This window comes from Balaenoptera physalus (genome assembly GCF_965194825.1).
Source record: "Balaenoptera physalus genome assembly, chromosome: 4".
In the NCBI taxonomy this organism is placed as follows: domain Eukaryota; kingdom Metazoa; phylum Chordata; class Mammalia; order Artiodactyla; family Balaenopteridae; genus Balaenoptera; species Balaenoptera physalus.
The window spans coordinates 62,446,760-62,462,299 of record NC_138891.1 but is presented as its reverse complement, the minus strand read 5'-3'; the positions used below and the strand labels follow the sequence as shown (position 1 = coordinate 62,462,299).

The 15,540-nt window shown below is 41.2% G+C and overlaps 1 protein-coding gene across 4 annotated transcripts in view; it reads left to right on the top strand.

The window, feature by feature from the left end:
• MCF2L2 (MCF.2 cell line derived transforming sequence-like 2) overlaps window positions 1-15,540 on the top strand; it is a 240,006-nt gene that overhangs the window by 33,179 nt on the left and 191,287 nt on the right. For all 4 annotated transcript variants that reach the window (XR_014262970.1, XM_082459952.1, XM_082459954.1 and 1 more), the window contains exons 2-3: window positions 2,112-2,195; window positions 12,155-12,269. Coding sequence is in view for 3 of the 4 variants with exons in the window: in XM_082459952.1 (XP_082316078.1) it covers window positions 2,112-2,195; window positions 12,155-12,269 (199 nt within the window). In the remaining variant the exon portion in view is untranslated. The remainder of the gene's footprint in view (window positions 1-2,111; window positions 2,196-12,154; window positions 12,270-15,540) is intronic.

Genomic DNA, 15,540 nt, shown 5'->3' with positions numbered 1-15,540 from the left:
GCTCCTCAAGGCCAGGGGTCTAGAAACTCCATCACGTTTGCCCTCTTAGAGTCAAGTGATCCAGGGCTGACCCAGGCTCCACACTTAAATTATTGTGTGACCACAGGCAAGGTCACAATCTCTCCGTTTCTTCATTTAAAAAATAAGATGGGACCGTGGAGGGGGATGGTTAGCTTAACTCACTTCTGTTGTTTCTTTCAGATCTTACCTCTTTAATTAAAAATGTTTACTTTAAAGCACATCTCAGATATTGAGGTACAATAACAATAAATTGCATCTTATGATATTGGTTTTTCTTTGGGGTCATTGTCCCTTAATAAACCAGCTGTATTGAGTATGGAAAAATAATAAACCAGCTGTATTTTTGAGTATGCCACTTTCCCAGACCACTGGGAGATTGTGTTCTGAAAAACTCTTCAGTTACGTAACTCCTGTTTCTGCTTAAACTTTCTATTTTCTTATCCATTTGTAATTTAAATTTTATTATGGAAAATTTGAAACATATGCGAAAGAATTTTATAATGAACTACCAAGGACCCATCAACCAGTTTCAACAATTATCCGCATTTTGTCAATCTGGTTTCATCTCCCCCAACCCCCGCCCGCCATTTCCTGCTCCCTGTATGTTTTTGGCAGAAGGAGATTCTGGAATATTTTTAAGCAGATCTCAGACTTCATATCTTTTTACTGTTAGAGGCTTTACTTTGTGTATCTAACAGAGAAGGCCCTTCTTTTTTCGTAAAATATAACTACAGTGTCATCATCGTATACAGGCAGGTTGTAAGAGGCAACACCTGTAGCAGTGATTCAGGGGTCTTTGAATTTGTAGTGAATTCACAGTGGAAAGTCCTTTCCTCCAGAAAAAGTGGTAGAATTCACTGAAAAGCGTCTTGGGGTTTGAGCGGCACTTGCCCCCCCCACCTTAGGAGACTTTCAGAAAGCAAATATAGGCAAGGTCTTTCCAGAGTGATGAATGTAACTAGCGTTTACTTAGCACCTACTATGTACATCTCCGTATGCATCGTCTCCTGCAACCTTTACACCAAAGCTAAGAAGTGGAAACCAAAGCTCTGGGAGGAGCTTCCCAAATATTACTTTCTGATTGATCAATATTAGAATATCACATTAACCTGGCTCCATGCCAAAACAATAGGTGATACCTGTTTCACATCAGCATACAAGGCTATTTGGTTTGTGCCTTAATCCAACCTGATGTTTAACTGCTGTAGAAACAATAACTAGTTCATTTTTTGAGGTTCCTTGGCAAATCGTTAAATGAGGATAATAATACTGTAGGCAGAGAGAGCATGAAAATGCCTTCCCCTTCCCAGCCCAGGCTAAGAGATGCCACTCAGTCTTCTTCCCCTCTCTCTAGTACCCTTTCCCCAAATGGATAGAATGCAAATCTTAGTGCTTATAAATCACTCGTTGTGGTTAGAGGACATTTGTAGGTTTGTGCTTGAAAGGTTTGAATTTTTGCTTTGGGAACCTGTAACCTTTTATTCAGTAAGCAGCATCTTTATTTAGCAAAATGGAGTGTGCTTCGTTAAACATGTTTGGCAGTGGGAAGAGGCTCCTTGAAGTATTCTGGAAGGGGAAAAAAAGGAATGGAGGTGACTAAGAGAAAGACAAAAAGGAAGAAAGTGAGGGAAGGAATAAAAACAAAAGAACCTTCATAAGTCCCAGATAGATTTTCTGACCCAGTTTGAGACGAACTCTGGTAACTTACATTGTTTGTGTTTAAAATGTCCTTCTGCAGACCCAAAGGAATGGGCAGATCCCTAAGCACTTCCCTTGGTAATGAGACCATCCCAGCAGGTTTACTGTGAAGCTACTGAAGCTTAAGCTTCAGGGCCTCTTCCTTGCACTGACCCCTCCCAGAACCTTGGGAGAGGCACTAGAAATGTCCCGTGCTCATGTGTATAAGTGTCAAACCACACAAAACCCAGATCCATCCCTGCTTCAGGAATTGAGTTCTCAAGAGAATAATGTGCCCATAACCATATCTTGGTAAGTTCCAGACTTCGCTAGTAGTGGAACTTCCCTTTCTTCCTTTAAATTCTCTTTATAATTTGCAAGGATTTAACCTAATTTGTGTTTCATTTGTGCAGATGAAATTATGCAGCAGGAAATCAGGCCCTTGTTGGCAGTGGATATAATTGAACAACTTCACAGACAATTTGCCATTCTTTCAGGTAAGGGGCAAATTCATTTGCATTTCTAGATTTTGTTGGGAGGTCTTGCTGGGAGGGCCCAGCCCCTTGAACTTGATTAACATTATGCTCAAGTCTCAGTCATCCCTTAAGCCTCACCCAGGACTAGAATGAATTGAGGATTATTGAGCGGGAGGAGGGTGGCATCTCATAGATGTTACTTCTTTTGCTGTTGGGTGAAATTTGATCTTTCCCAAGGGAGTACATTTCTTTGAGGTTGTAAAGAACAGAGCTGAAAAGATTTAGAGGAAGGAAAAAGAAATAACTACTGACATTAGCTGTCACCATGATGTTCTTCCAATATTCTTGTTGGATGTTCTACCAAGATCCAACCTTAAGAGAGTCTTGGTTTTAAGGGCTCATGAACAGTGCTGAGGTTATTTGTTCTCTGAGAGATTTGTCTTTTACTCTTAGCTCTTATGGATCTAATTTTAATATATTGATTTCCATTAAGCATTTGATTGGGAATAAAGAGAGGCTAATATGAATCAAAGGCTAGAAATTTTCTGAGCCTAGGCACAACCCTGAAAAGTTGCCATTACTAGAATACTATTCTTTTTTATTCCCTTAGCCCAGGGTGACATGACTTTAATTACTGAAACTGGAGGTATAGACCAAACCCTAAATTATAGTTAGACCTTTCTTGGAAGCATGGGGTAGTGAGAATAGATGTCCTCAGCGCATATCACAGAGGAATAAGATGGCAAGTCACTCTCTCCTTTTACATCTATTCTGAAAAAAGCAACAAAGTCATCTTAGTTGTATCACAGAGAGAATGTGTAGTTGGTATGAATTTTACTCTACTATATGGGATGTAAAAAGAGTCACATTTCTTTACTTTCTCTAAATCTTATTTAGTCTACCACAAACTCCTCATACTACTGAGTTTGAGAGAAATGCAATTTCCATTATTAGGATACCTCTCCCCATCTCAGAGTTATATCCTAGGTGGGGGCATCTTACACAATGCAGAACATTCTGGGGAATTCTCTGGTCTTTCCTTCACATTGGTCATTGCTCAGATAGTCACTGAAAGCTCCGTAAGTACGGGGTTCTCATTTAAAAAATTTCTGCCTGTATTGCTAATGCTTAGAACAGAGACCGGAACATAATGCATGCTGAGGTTGAAATTATCCAAGTCCTCCTACTTTGTCCTGTGAGGCTCCCCACATCCCCAGTGTAGGCACCACTGTCCTGACGCTGGTGGGAGTGCCTAGCCAGCCTCCTGCAGGTGAAGTGTCATAGCTTCCCACAGTGAGCCTAGGATAGTGCACAACAAAAGGCAGCATGGAAAACTGTCTCTGGGTTTCTGGCAACTGCTGCTATGGCCCTATGTCACAGAAGGCCCAAGGCCAGCATGCATTAAGGTCTGGAATGGATGATGGGGTGGGTGGGGTGGATTCCTATAGTCTTACACCAAAACTCTAATGCCTCAACTCAGAACATGATTCTGGCATATAAGATTGCACAATGACTCATCTGGGGGAGGAATCCATTGACTGATTGATACATTTAAATATCCAAAGTTATCTCTTTGAGTAATATTGAGGCATTTCTTTCTATGCTTATTTCTTAGAGGCAGTATAGTGAAAATCATAAACTGGTGCCAGACAGCCCTAGGTATGGGTTTAGATTCTGCTATTGACTAACTGTATCATGTTGGGTGATTTACTTGTCTAAGCTTCACTTTCCTCACTTGTGTAATGAATGGGATCATCATAATTTTGAGGATTAAAGACATAATGTATGAAAAATGCTTAGTATTGCAACTGCCAACTAAATGTTTGCTCTTTTTTCCTGATATATTTTAATCCATAAAAATGTTTGTTTTAGGGTTATATTACCAAAAATAATTTTCAGTATGACAGCATTTTTATAAGGGACCAAAACCATACAGTGAATATAGTGTATAATGCCACAATTAAGTCAGGAATAGAGACAACTGTCACTCTCTAATGCAGAACATAGAACTGAAAACTCACACTGGACCAAGAGGACACCTCTGCTTTAGGAAAGGCAGTTTGTGGCAAAGACAGTCCTTTCATTCCTGAGCTTCTTTTGTCAGCTTGTTGCCTCAAGTTTGACCTTCTTATGAGAGAGAAGCATGGATTAGCTGTGATAGCATTTGCAACACTACAGGTCAGGAATATTATCAGCAGCCATGGGGTTCTCCGAGTCAGCGCTTTTTTGCAATCAGCAGTCCTGCTTTTCATCTTTAACTGTCCCTCTTCACCTGGCAGAGGCAGCAAACGTCAGCAACAAGGCTATCGTGGGGGCCTGTGTAGTTGTAGTTGTAAAACAGAAATCTCTGCAATTAGGTCTTTTCCCATGGCTGTGGCAGTTCAGCTGTGGCATCTGCTCTGGGTCACAGCAGTTTTCCTTGTCCTGATTCAGACAAGCAGGGTGAAGATGTTCCAGCTGCAGACTTTTCTATAGATTCCACTGAGATCTGGAGAGAGCCAGAGGCCCCATCAACCAGGCATGCTGGGAAAGAGAGGATGGAACCTTTTTCTCAGTGAGGCCCCAGGTGCCTGGCCTGCTGTGTTTTGTGAGTGTGCTCCCCTGGCTGGTGGAAGAGCAGGGCTCATTGCGTGATGCCTGACCCAGATTTGTGGCCAGATGGTTTGAAGCCTCTGGATGGCGAGGCCAGTGAGCAGGGCCATCAGCAGGAATTGGATAGTGACCAGGGCTAGGGTATCCGGTGGCTCTGACCTTGGAAGACAACTTGCATGTTCCCAATGAACTTGGGATATTTCTAAGTTCATGGCTTAGCTAGGAAACAAGAGAATATAATCAGGTTAGTGTGATGAAAACACTCTAGGCTTTGGACTCAGACCATCTAGGTTCATATTTCAACACAATTAGTAGGTTGCTCTGAACAGGGTTTCTCATCTGTAAAGTGGGTTGTTTTAAGGATAGTGCTTAGCATAGTATCTGGCTACAAGAGAACTTAGCCTGTAGGACACGTTTGTTTGTTTTTTAAAGTCTATAACAAGAGGTCTGGAGGTAGAAATTCTTGGTATTGATGAGTGGCTCAACAACATTTAGGCTGGCATCTTAGTGATTCTCTTGATGTTTCTCTTGTTTTTAAAGTCTTGACCCCAAGATGGTTACTACAGCTCCAGACATCAAGTCTGTGTCCAAAGCAGGAAGAAGGAAAAGGAGCAGTGATGGTTTCTTCTGTTCCTTTTGCTAAGAGAGCAATAACTTTCCTAGAAGTTCTTGGTAGACTTCTGCTTATGTCTCATTCCAGAGCTATGTGATGTAGCCATTCCTAGCAGCAAGGGAGTCTGAGAAGGCAAACGTTTAGCTTTTTATCCACCACAGTAGAAGGTGGTCAGGGAAGAGGGAGGTTGGGAATAAATTAGCCATTTACCAGTGTCTGCCATAATGCCTTTCCTTTAATTATGAGGAATTATCCTTTTATTTTCTTTTAATGGTTATTTTCTCTCTTGGAATTACTGCCTGAATTTCTCTCTCTTTCTGTCTCTCTCTCTCTCTGACTCTGTCTCTCTCAACACCTTTAATCCTTTTAGAAATAATTAATAATGAAGGCATGAAGTACTCTTAGGCTTGTGGAGTCCGACATCTGCCAGCATTTGCACAACAGTGGAGCCCAGGTTTGGTAGAGGTGGAGTTCCTGGGGGCAAGTGGGAAGTTCTCACTTGAAACAATGGAGAATGTCAAACCAAGGAAGTGAGCAGAGTTAAAACTGGTATCTAAGTCAGAGATGACAGACTTGAGCTCACCTCCTCTCATGAAAACACCAAAATCACAGCTATTGACAACCATCAACAAAAAAGACTGGAACCTGCTAAGTCAGGGATGGAGCTAGTAACTTGGCACCTGGAAAATGAGAACCACTGCTAGAAGGTCTAGAGCAGTGCTGTTTAATAGAAATATAATGTGACCCACATATGTACTTTAAAATTTTGTGGTAACCATATTCAAAAGGCAAAAAGGAACACAGGAAATTAATTTTATTTATTTAATTAATTTTTTTGCGCATTAAACATTTATTTAATGTTTTCAAAATTATTTAATTATATTAGGAAAGAATAAGTAGGATAAAGAGGCAGATGTGGGATTATAGAATGCATCATTATATGTACATATAATGAAAAATTACTGGACATATATAACATATACCCAAGCACTAGCAGAAGTTATCTATAGCCAGTTTATATTGTTCCTTACTCATTTCCATATTTAGTTTTCCAAACAATAATAATTTGAATCCCTTTTAAAATAATAGCAGGAGGAAGCACTCTCTGAAGGCTTACACACTTCAATAATGTGTTTTTTAGGTTAGGCCGATGTCAGTTACAACAAATTCCCAGCCCCCTGACTCATGATTCTTTTGTTTATTTATCTTTTTTAGGAAATCAATTTTAATAATTTTATTTAACCCAGTATAGCTAAAATATTGTTCCAACATATGATCAGTATTCAAAATTATTAATGAGGTATTTTACTTTTTTGTACTAAGTCTTAGAAATCTGTTGATAGTTTGTATTTTCCACTTAGAGCACACCTCAGTTTGGACTGTTCACATGTCAAGGGCTCAGCAGCCACATGTGTCTAGTGGCTATTGTATTGGGCACTGCAGGCTACAGAAATGATTCTCAATCACGTTGGACCAAAGGCCTCTTTTTTTTTTTTTTTTAATAAATTTATTTATTTATTTTTGGCTGCGTTGGGTCTTCGTTGCCGTGTGCAGGCTTTCTCTAGCTGCGGCGAGCGGGGGCTACTCTTTGTTGCAGTGCGCAGGCTTCTCATTGCAGTAGCTTCTTTTGTTGCGGAGCATGGGCTCTAGGCGTGCGGGCTTCAGTAGTTGTGGCACGTGGGCTTCAGTAGTTGTGGCTCGTGGGCTCTAGAGCACAGGCTCAGTAGTTGTTGCGCATGGGCTTAGTTGCTCTGTGGCATGTGGTATCTTCCTGAACCAGGGCTTGAACCTGTGTCCCCTGCATTGACAGGCGGATTCTTAACCACTGCACCACCAGGGAAGTCCCAAATGCCTCTTTTTTTTTATAACAAATAATTTGTATTGCCCCTCACCATCCTGAAATGAAATGTATAGATACTGTAGTAATCTGCATTAGTTAGGGTGGGATAAAGAGCTATAACAAATAGACTCCAAAGTGTATGTATAGTGGCTCAAACGAACACAGTAGAAATTTAGTTCTTACTCTTGAAACAGTCCAGCATGTATGTTCAGCATGTATGTATGGTCAGCAGACAACTTTTCTTCACGTTCATGAATGAAGCCTCCTTTCACTTTGTGACTCTTACTGATATTATCCATTTTGTGTCTTTCTTATTATCTACATCCAGGAAGATAATACAGGGAAGATAAAGACAGGGAAAGACAGCATACCACTTCTTAAAAGCCTCGGCTCAGTAAGAGTACACACCACATTCCATTGACTTGAACCCAGCTCAGTCATGTGGATACACTTAACTGCAAAGGAAGCTGGGAAATGTAGTTTAGCTGTGTGCCCAGAGGGTGAACAGCCACCCCCTACTTATTTATGCATATACTTAAAAAAATTAAAAAATTAAATGTAAAAGAGAGTTGTAATGTGAAGGAGAAAGAAAAGGAAACAATAGTAAAATAATATGTATTTCAGTATGTATTTCCAGCTCTTCTAGAAAAAATAATGAAGTAGTCAGGTGCTTGCCCCTGTACGTGGAGTCACCATGAATGTAGCCGGTGCAAATGCTGGGATGTGGTATGGGTGACCAGACATCCTGAGTGGCCTTACTGTAGTAGTTTTCTAAAATAGAAACAATTTTTGACAAAGTTCTGAACAAGGTGGTAAAGTATCTTCTGTCAATTTATAGGGTTGTTGCAATTTCTGGAAAATTCAGTATATATTGAAACCCTTTAAAAATATTTTATGATTTGTGACAGCATGGGTGGACCTATGCTACGGGAAATAAGTCAGACAGAGAAAGACAAATACTTTATGATCTTACCTAGAGGTGGAACCTAAAAGCTGAGCTCATAGGAACAGAGGACAGGTTGGTGGTTATCAAAGGTGGGTGTGGAGTGGGGAAAATGGGTAAAGGTGGTTAAAAGGTACAAACTTCCAGATATAAAATAAATAAGTTCTGGGGATATAATGTATAGCGTGGTGACTGTAGTTAATAATACTGTATATTTGAAAATTGCCAAGAGGGTAGATCTTAAAAGTTTTCACCACAAGAAAAAAATCTGTAACTATGTGAGGTGATGGATGTTAACTGAAATCAATTTTGTACACCTTAGACCAATACAGTGTTGTATGTCAATTATATCTCAATAAAACTGGAAAAATATTTTTAAACACTTTATGATTGTATGTAAAACAAAGAGTCTAGGATCAGATATATAAATGTATTTTTTAAGATACTGAGTTTCTGGTAAGACATTCGGAAATCAAACAAGATGTGGGACAATTCTTTATTACATAGGTCAGATTATTTAGTATCCCAGGCCCTGAGATTTCCCAGGTGCCTCCCAGTGAGTGGTGCTCCCATTTTCCCTGGCTAAAGTCAGTTCTTTTGGGGAAGAGAAAGGGAAAATAGACACTGGGAGGCAAATAGCAGTAACCACTTCACTCTCTCTCCCACTGTTGCTCTTCACCATCTTCCTATAGGATTTCCCAATGTTCCAAATTCTCCTCTAAATGATGCAAGTCTTTATGCCAGCCAACACCCAGATCCTTATGGGAATGCCCTTATGTATCCCAAGCACTTGCTAGTGCTTTCTGCAGTAAAGCTAGCATTTAATGTATAGGTAGAAATAATACCAGGAGGAGTGATGTTTATTTTATTAAGTCACCATTGTACAATACTTAGTTCCAAGGAGTCTGGTTTTCTTTACCTTCCTTGAACAGGGCTTCTTTGCACAATCTTTCTTCCTTTTGCATTTCTACGTTTCCTCGCAAGGTGGCACTGAATGCCTTGTTGTGGATGGAGGCTCAGCTTCTTTTCCTTGGTGCTTCTGTCTCTAAGACTAGCAGACTAAAGTTCAACAGCACGTGGTGTCTGCCGTTAACCTTAGGCCTCTCTGGTGCTCAGTATCAGTATTAACCAAGATACGAGAAAACTCTACCCATCTTTCTCCATTTAGGCATGAATACCTTTCATTATAGTTAATGAAAAGGTTAAATCATGAAATGGTATAATCATATCCTTATGAATATTTTACAGTGTTTTGGTTCCTTGAAATATTTTAGCCATTCTCTTGGCAAATATTGTTTGTACAATTAGTACAGTGTTATAATGCATCTAAATTTAGCCTTACCCGAGACGTAACTTTTCTTAATTCACATTTCTCTGAAGCTTCCTATGATTGTAAAACTAGAAAGAGGAAGAATATTTATTTGTTGAAAACTGATAGTATCCTGATCTAAATTGTTTTCAGTCAGCATAACGAGGTGACTCAATCTTGTCAAACAACTAATCTGCAGGTATCTTTTTTTAAATTTAAAATAAGTATACAGGATTAATAAAGAGGCATTTCCTGGAGAAGAATGACTGGTCATCCAGACAGATATCACAGTGATTGGTCTCTGAAAGCCCAAGACTCGCATTAACAATACTTATAAGAGACTTGTGTAGAAAAACCACAATGCTGACTTACTCTTTACATGATACAAATACTTGTGTTTGCTCAGTAGCACGTTCTCTCCCTTGAAACAAATTTACATGGAACAGCAGAGTATAAGCAGAAGATACCAGGTGTGGACCCAGAGCAGCGGAGTGGGTTGGATGATCCTAATGGCGGTGTCATCAGGTAGACTGGCGACATGGCCTGGATTCTTGAGGTTTTGGGCCAGGACCCTCTCTCCTTAGGATAGCTGCCTGCCTTTGCTTCTCTGAGTCTCCCTTTTCCGTAGTTTCTTCATTGATCCCACACCCTCAGTAATCATGCAGTCCTCATTAAACCACACCCTGCACTGATGCCTCTTTCATTAGATATGTGGAATACGTATGGTCATTTGTAGTTAACTTCACTTGGGAGCCGTGTTCCACTGAAAGTAGCCTCCCTCCACGGGCATAGCCTGGAAGGTGCTCCCAGCACTTCAGCTCATGTCCCTCTGCCTAGGGTACAAGTGCTCCAAGTTTCTTAGTCCTCGGTGCCTTAGCAGCTCAGTCATTTTTTCACGGCCCTTTTTGGCCAAAAGCAATACCTAACAGTCAAAACAACTTAAGTCTGTATGTCCTGACAACTTAGTACCTGTTTGAAAAAATAAATACACACAGTTGAAAGAAAAAGTAATATTTAACTTTCATTCTTAGAGAACCACAATTATCTCAAACCTCGGAATCAGTCTAGACATCACCACCTGCATTTCCTGTTCCACATTGATTTTCATACTGCACTTGCTGTATTTTTTAAATTAAAAAAATTTTTTAATTTATTTTTATTTTTTATTTATTTATTTTTGGCTGCATTGGGTCTTCGTTGCTGCGCTTGGGCTTTCTATAGTTGCGGCGAGCGGGGGCTACTCTTTGTTGCTGTGTGCAGGCTTCTCATTGAGGTGGCTTCTCTTGTTGTGGAGCACAGGCTCTAGGCAACTGGGCTTCAGTAGTTGTGGCACACGGGCTCAGTAGTTGTGGCTCGTGGACTCTAGAGCACAGGCTCAGTCGTTGTGGCGGACAGGCTTAGTTGCTCCGCGGCATGTGGGGTCTTCCCAGACCAGGGCTCGAACCCATGTCTCCTGCATTGGCAGGCGGATTCTTAACCACTGCGCCACCAGGGAAGCCCTGCACTTGCTTTTTATCCCAGCAGCCACCAAACCCCCAACTTCCCAAAGATGCAATGCCATTCAAAAGAATACTGCACGGTTTGATATTGAAATTCTGAACTACCTCAAGCTAGTAGCAAGCAAGGCATCTGACAGATGCCAATTATTGCTGTTTTCCCCCCCAATTTAAAATATTCATGGTGGTTTTGTGAGTTCACTGTGGTTCCCTGTTTGGGAACCATGGGGCTGGAACATAGTCATGTGGGTACATCTAGGGGCAAAGAGATTGAGAAATACAGTCTGTTTAATTTAATCTGGTGGCCTCTGCTCCAATGAATTAAATATTTGAATATTAATTTTACACTTTTGTTCTCACAGGGATGTCTTATATTCCCTTGTAAGAGTTACTGAAGGGCAGCTGATTATTGCTTCCTTGCAAGAATAATGACCATAATAATGGTTAACATTTATTGAGCACTTATATAATAATAAACACTCTGCTAAAGTGCTTTTCATATATATTCTCACTTAATCCTCACAGTACCTTTTGAGGTAGGTACAGGTAATATGCCTATGACATAGATACATATGTATATATAAGGAAACTTGTATTTAAGTGTCTTGCTTAAAATCACATAGAGATTAAGTGATAAAGCAGAATTTGAACAAGCCTGTTTGATTTTAGAGCCAACTCTCTCTCTCTTTTTTTTTTGGCCACGCCGCACTGCATGCAGGATCTGAGTTCCCTGACCAGGGAGTGAACCTTTGTCCCCTGCAGTGGAAGTGCAGAGTCCTAACCACCAGACCGCCAGGGAATTCTCTAGAGCCAGCTCTCTTAACCACCATGCTCTTTTACCTTTGATATTTAATAACTACAAAAATAAAGAGCAATATTACGTATTTGTGTTGGCATTATTTACTATTCTACCTATGCTAAAATATTTAAATCAGTGTTATCTTTTATACAGTAGCTATCTTCAAAGGATTCAAAAATTGAATTCTCACAACACCCCTGAGCAAGCATGAAGGAGAGAGACTTGTTCGAAATAGTTCAGTGTCAACCTTCCTGCATTCTGCTCTGAAATAATATAGACAGAAAAGGGGGTGGCCGATGCACATCTCAATATTAACTGAAGTCCCTTACCTGCAGAGGTGTGATGTGAAACATTTTGCTAACATCTTGACCACCTATTTTTGTTGCAGGAGGCCGAGGGAAAGATGGTGCCCCCATCATCACTTTTCCAGAGTTTGTGGGGTTCAAACACATCCCAGATGAGGACTTTCTGAATGTCATGACCTACCTCACTAGCGTCCCCAGGTGAGCTGAACACAGTGCTCTGCTGCCTTCCTTGTCACTGGCTGTGTCCTGAATTTCCCATGTGGAAGGGCTGGGGTGAGATGGAGTCTTCCCTGAGCAGAGCTCACACTGGCATATAACTCAGCCAGTTTTGCTTATCCATCAGTCACAGACCAGGGATGTGGAAAGAGACTAGAAAACAAAGTTACACGGGTATCAGTTTTGATTATGGTGTGCACATACGCAGTACTTAATAAACATTGTTGAGTGAATGAAAAATTGATTGAATCACTAATGCTGCTCTTGTTCCTTCAGGTTCATTGCTCTAGATTAAGGTGATTCTGGCTTCCTGGGGCCTGTCGTCTCAGACACCTGGCCGTTGCTCAGGGAGGTCAAGCCATGTTAGGAGTTATTTAATTTATCTCCCTCAAATAAGGAATTCAGGGGTGGATTTTATAGTTGTCATTGTCAGATGGAGAAACTAAGTCACAGAGCAAGGAAACTAAAAGTCCAGGAATAAAAACTGTGCCTAAATGAGACCAAAACTGAGATGTTTTTGGGCATCTGCTACTTCCACCTCTCTGGCCCAGGTCTCACATATTTATGCCACTTAAGTCAATAAATAGCCAGATCTCCAAGGGATGGAATGTGGTACAGAGTTCATATTGGTGACAAACATTTTATAGACATAGATGGAGCTGGGCGTGGGGTCCAAACCCAATTCTCCCGGAAAGCAGACTTGGCCAAGAAAGGCCTTACCCTCCGTGGGTCTGTATTGCTTAGGATACTGTCGGTTACTTAACTGCTTTGTGGTTAGGAGTCTGCATAACAGCCAGGGGTGTGCTGTTTTGCTTGCTTTCCATCTGCCTCATATGATTTAGAGGTAAACACCAACTCTGTGATTGAAAGGCCACCTGGAGTCTGATCCCACCTGCAGAGATTAGGAAGTTGATTAGTTTGCTTTAACCAAACCCACTCTTTTTTGGTTTTTTGTTTTTGTTTTTTTACCCTTCTTACTTCTTCTTCAGAGAAAGCTATGGATTTATTTTTAATGCACTTCTTCAAAATTCAGTACTTACATTTCACCATTTCCCCTGTTCTCCGCCTCTGATCCCGGAATATTGTATGCATTATGCAGACACGGGAGGATTTGGGCTTTGTTGGTTTGAGGGAAGGATGCTGTGTATCTCTGGGTTTTGCTTACATGGTTCTGTCTACAGGAACACCTTTGCCACCCTTCTAGGCCTGGCTAATTCCTGCACAATCATCAGCCCTCAGTCTGATCTCATTTCTTCAAGGAAACTTGCCCTGACCCTAGTTCTGCTCTTACAGACTCTTTATTTCCACAGAACCCTGAGTGTACCCCTTGTATAATGCCACAGTATATGGAAATTATTTCTGCTTCTTCCGTTAGACTGTGAACTAGTCAAGAGTAAGGGCCAATGCTTTTTTCCCCCCTTATTTTCTTTTTTTTAATTCCTAGCCCAGCACATAGTAGGTTCTCAAGAAGTGATGTTGGTGGAATTTCCAGTTCTGATATAATTCATCTCAATCAAAGCGTATTTGTTACAGGGTGAGAAGCGGGACACTGCCAGAGAGAGGGGAACCCCACTCCTCACTCCTGCCTTTTCCTCCCAGGGTTATAGGGAGTTGAACTTTGTCTCCCTCTTTGGCTCAATTGCCTCCGCAAACATTGACCTATCAGTTTAGCAACTTCTGTGAGGAGCAGCAAGGAAGAGGGTGAGCAGGGAGGTGGGTAACGGGTGGAAGTGCCTTCTCCCCATTCTCATTATATTTGTTGTAAACTCACTGTCTAATTTTACTGAGTCCCCGTATGCAGTCATGTGCTAAATGAAAAGTGTCATTTTCATCTTGTCCTTTCAGCCTTTTCTGAGTCATGCTGAGGACTGGACATTGAGTGCCATGTGACCCAGTGTAGAGAGAAGCATCGAGGGGTAGAAACCCTATCTCACAGGCAAAAAAGATGAGAAAAATCAAGACGTTACTGTTTAGGCCTGTTTTCCCTTTTCTGCTCTATGTTCTTGTATAATTTCTTGTGAACTAGGGAGTATTTTCCTTTCCTAGAATGCAGTTTGTCTCTTGAGAAAGAGTAGTTGTCTGACCAGTTATTGCTCTTTCCTCTTCCTGGCATTTGCTTCTATTTGCTCACTGCCCCACCCCTTGTTACTTTCAACATAAAACAGAGGCAATGGGTAAGAAGGTCTGAAAGGAGAATTTGACCTGAACTTTGGTTCCCAGTTTCCATTTCAGTTTCCAAAGAATGAAACCACTCCTGTTCCTTTTATGATTCCTATTCATCACAATTTGCATCTTCTAAATGTTACAGTGGTTACCAGGCACCAGAGCTTTTCCCAGATCGCGCAACATTTTATAGGCAGGTGGAATGACCTACAACAACAAGGAAGAATTGACGCACTAGAAGAGGAGAATGGCAGGATACTCAGGGCAGGGAAAGGAAAGCTCGATGCCTGAAATGAATAAGGATCTCTCATTGTGGCTGGGTTGGGTGAGTGCAGTAAGACTTCCCACAGTAGCTCATTTTTTATCAGATCTTTGCTGAGTGCCATCAGTGTGTAGGGAGCTAGGTTAGGTGCCATAAAGGACCAAAAAGACCTTAAGACAATATCTTGGATCTCAAGAGATTCATCACAGGACTCTGTTGTCATGATATTTTGTGAAATATGCAAAGAAAGTGCTATAGGAGCTCAGAAGAGGGAAAAGTCACTTCAGACAGGAAAAAACAAGGAAGGCTTCAAGAATGAAGTGGGCTTAAAGGATGGATAAGATTTCCACAGGTAGATCAGAGAGGGACATTTCAGAGAGAGAGAGAGAACAGGATGGTGTTTAAGAGCTTTGGACACAGGCCAAACTGGATTGAAATCCAGATTCTATGCTCCCCAGCTGTGTCTGGAGCAAATGACTTGGCTTCTATTTCCAGCCCCCACTCCACTGCTGGATTTTGAAGTTTTAAATAGAGCTTGTTCGGGGAATTACAGACTATCCAGGTTGCCCAGAGCAGAGTGAAAATCCTTTTCAGATAGTAGTGAGAAATGAGAGCTGGATAGACAGTGGGGAACAGACTGGGCAAGGCGTTTTCCACCAAGTTAAGGAGTTTACGCACAGTGAGCAGGGCCAGGCCATTGGAGGTTCTGAGGAGGAAAGTGGCAACCAGATGAATTTGGTGGTGGTGTGCAGGATGGATCACAGGTAGTGGGGGAAAGGGGGCAGGGAGACCAGTTAAGGGCTTCCGCCCTGGGATAGGTGCAAAGTG